The sequence below is a fragment of the Alligator sinensis genome, unplaced genomic scaffold, assembly GCF_000455745.1.
Source record: "Alligator sinensis unplaced genomic scaffold, ASM45574v1 scaffold410_1, whole genome shotgun sequence".
In the NCBI taxonomy this organism is placed as follows: Eukaryota; Metazoa; Chordata; order Crocodylia; family Alligatoridae; genus Alligator; species Alligator sinensis.
In genome coordinates, this window is record NW_005841972.1 from 1,611,315 (window position 1) to 1,614,380 (window position 3,066).

General features: G+C 50.8%; 1 protein-coding gene across 3 annotated transcripts in view; it reads right to left on the reverse strand.

Moving 5' to 3' along the window:
- The window catches only part of GTF3C1 (general transcription factor IIIC subunit 1), a 160,378-nt gene that overhangs the window by 146,226 nt on the left and 11,086 nt on the right, over positions 1 to 3,066 (reverse strand). For all 3 annotated transcript variants that reach the window (XM_025200611.1, XM_025200610.1, XM_014518635.2), the window contains exon 4: positions 1 to 112. This exon is cut by the window's left edge and continues 50 nt beyond it. In XM_025200611.1, the coding sequence (XP_025056396.1) occupies positions 1 to 112 (112 nt within the window). The remainder of the gene's footprint in view (positions 113 to 3,066) is intronic.

Consider the following 3,066-nt stretch of genomic DNA (forward strand, 5'->3'; position numbering starts at 1 on the left):
AATAGAGTGCTGCTGAGCTCCACTTGGTAGCCTTATAACATGGGACTGCATTGAAATGAGACCATTTTTGTCTAACACTCTTCTATGATAATGAAGTTTCCCAGCATCTACCCTACAGAAGACATTTATAAATATCACGTTAGATTCTGCAAATAAAGAATGTATGTATATACACAGGATCTGTCATCCCAATATTCTTTACTTTACAAATGACAAAACTATATTAAAAGAACATTAAGATTGATAAGTTAAGCACTGAAATATTAGGACATGACAAAACAAAGGGTGCTTGCACAACTTTCATTCAACTCTTGTGTATACATTATTTTTCATAGAATTCATAGACATTAGGGCTAGAAAGGATCTCGGAAGATCATTGAGTCCAGGCCCCTGCCCAAAGGGCAGGAAGTCAGCTGGGGTCATAGGATCCCAGCAAGATAAGCATCCAATTTACTCTTGAAGGTGTTCAATGTAGGTGCTTGAACCACCTCTGATGGCAGGCTATTCCAGACCTTGGGGGCTCGGACAGTAAAGAAATTCTTCCTTATGTCCAGCCTGAAACGGTCTTGCAGTAGTTTATAACCGTTCGACCTCATCATCCCTTGGGGTGCTCTGGTGAACAAAGGTTCCCGCAGATACTGGTGGTCACCCCTGATGAACTTATAGGTGGCCATCAGATCACCTCTGAGCCTGCGCTTTTCCAGGCTAAAGAGCCCCATGGCTCTCAGCCTGTCATCGTAAGGTCTGTTTTCCTGACCTCTGATCATGCGTGTGGCTCTTCTCTGGACTCTCTCAAGCTTCTTCGCATCCTTTTTGAATTGTGGAGCCCAAAACTGGATGCAGTACTCCAGCTGTGGCCTCACCAAGGCTGAGTACAATGGGAGAATGATGTCCCGGGATTTGCTTGAGAAGCATCTACGGATGGAAGGCAGCGTTTTGCTCGCTTTACTAGCCGCAGCATCGCATTGCAGGCTCATGTTCATCTTGTGGTCAATGATGACCCCCAAGTCTCTTTCTTCCATAGAGCTAGCCAGTGTAGCACTGCCGAGCCCATAAGGATACTGCAGGTTTTTCCTCCCAAGGTGGAGATCCTCTCATTTTCCAGTGTTAAACACCATCAGGTTCTCAGCCACCCATTTGCTGAGCCTGTCCAGGTCAGCCTGGATCGCCCCTGTCTTCTGGTGTGGATGCTTTGCCCCAAAGTTTGGTGTCATCAGCGAACTTGGCCAGTCCGCTTCTGACTCCAATGTCCACATCATTGCAGTTCAACAAGGAGAAATGCAAAGTGCTGCACCTAGGGAGGAAAAATGTCCCTACAGCCTAGGGAATAACCTGCTGGGTGGCACGGAAGTGGAAAGGGATCTTGGAGTCCTAGTGGACTCCAAGATGAACATGAGTCGGCAGTGTGTCGAAGCCATCAGAAAAGCCAATGGCACTTTATCGTGCATCAGCAGATGCATGACGAATAGATCCAAGGAGGTGATACTTCCCCTCTATTGGGTGCTGGTCAGACCGCAGCTGGTGTACTGTGTGCAATTCTGGGCGCCGCACTTCAAGAGGGATGTGGATAACCTTGAGAGAGTCCAGAGAAGGGCCACTCGTATGGTTAAGGGCTTGCAGACCAAGCCCTATGAGGAGAGACTAGAGAACCTGGACCTTCTCAGCCTCCGCAAGAGAAGGTTGAGAGGCGACCTTGTGGCTGCCTATAAGTTCATCATGGGGGCACAGAAGGGAATTGGTTAGTTTTTATTCACCAAGGTGCCCCCGGGGGTTACAAGAAATAATAGCCACAAGCTAGCAGAGAGCAGATTTAGATTGGACATTAGGAAGAACTTCTTCACAGTTAGAGTGGACAAGGTCTGGAACGGGCTCCCAAGGGAGGTGGTGCTCTCCCCTACCCTGGGGGTCTTCAAGAGGAGGTTAGATAACCATCCAGCTGGCGTCATCTAGACCCTAGACTAGACTCCAGTCGTCCACCCTGGTCACCAACATCAGCTTGCAGGGATGCGTATCTTTTCTTAACATAGAGAGCTACACCCCTGCCCCTTTTATCTACTCGATCACTCCTGTACAGGGTTTGGCCATCTATACCCATGGTCCAGTCATGGGTGGAGTCCCACCAGGTCTCCGTTATCCCTATGATGTCGTAATTATTTGCGTTAAGCAGGAGGACGAGTTCCTCCTGCTTATTCCCCAAGCTCCTGGCATTTGTGTACAGGCAGGCAAGTGTCCCCTTGGGGGCTTTTGCCTTGCCCACAGATTGTACCAGGGGTGGGCTCCCTTAAGTGCCTTAGTCTGCTGGCTCTGCAAGGGTTGCTCAGTGGGCCGGCAGTGGCGGTAGTCCCCCCGGCCCCCAGAGGGCTTAGTTTAAAGCCCAGTGGAGCAGGTCAGCCAGTCTGGCTGAGAGGAGCCTCCTCCCCAGGGGAGAGAATCATAGAAGTAGGGTCGGAAGGGACCTTGTAGATCTTCAAGTCCGACCCCCTGCTTGGGCAGGAGGAAAACTGGGCTCAAGTGACCCCAGCCAGGTAGGCATTGAGCTGCTTCTTAAAGACCCCCAGGGTAGGAGCCAGCACCACTTCCCATGGAAGTTGGTTCCAGATCCTAGCTGCCCTAACTGTGAAGTAGTTCCTACGGATGTCTAATCTAAACCTACTCTCCAACAACTTTTGGCCGTTATTCCTTGTTATCCTGGGGGGCGCTAGGGGAAACAAGATCTCCCCCAAACCCTTCTGGTCCCCCCTGGTAAGTTTATAGATGGTCACAAGGTCCCCCCTCAGCCTTCTCTTGTGAAGGCTGAACAGGTTCAGGTCCCATAGCCTCTCATTGTAGGGTCTGCCCTGCTGTCCACGGATCACGTGGGTGGCCCTCCTCTGGACCCTCTCAATGTTGTCCACATCCCTCTTGAAGTGGGGTGCCCAGAACTGGACACAGTACTCCAGCTGTGGCCTGACCAGTGTCACGCAGAGGGGGAGGATCACCTCCTTGGCCCTACTTGAGATGCACCTGTGGATGCACGATAGGGTCTGGTTGGCCCTGCCGACCGTGACCTCACATTGTCGGCCCATG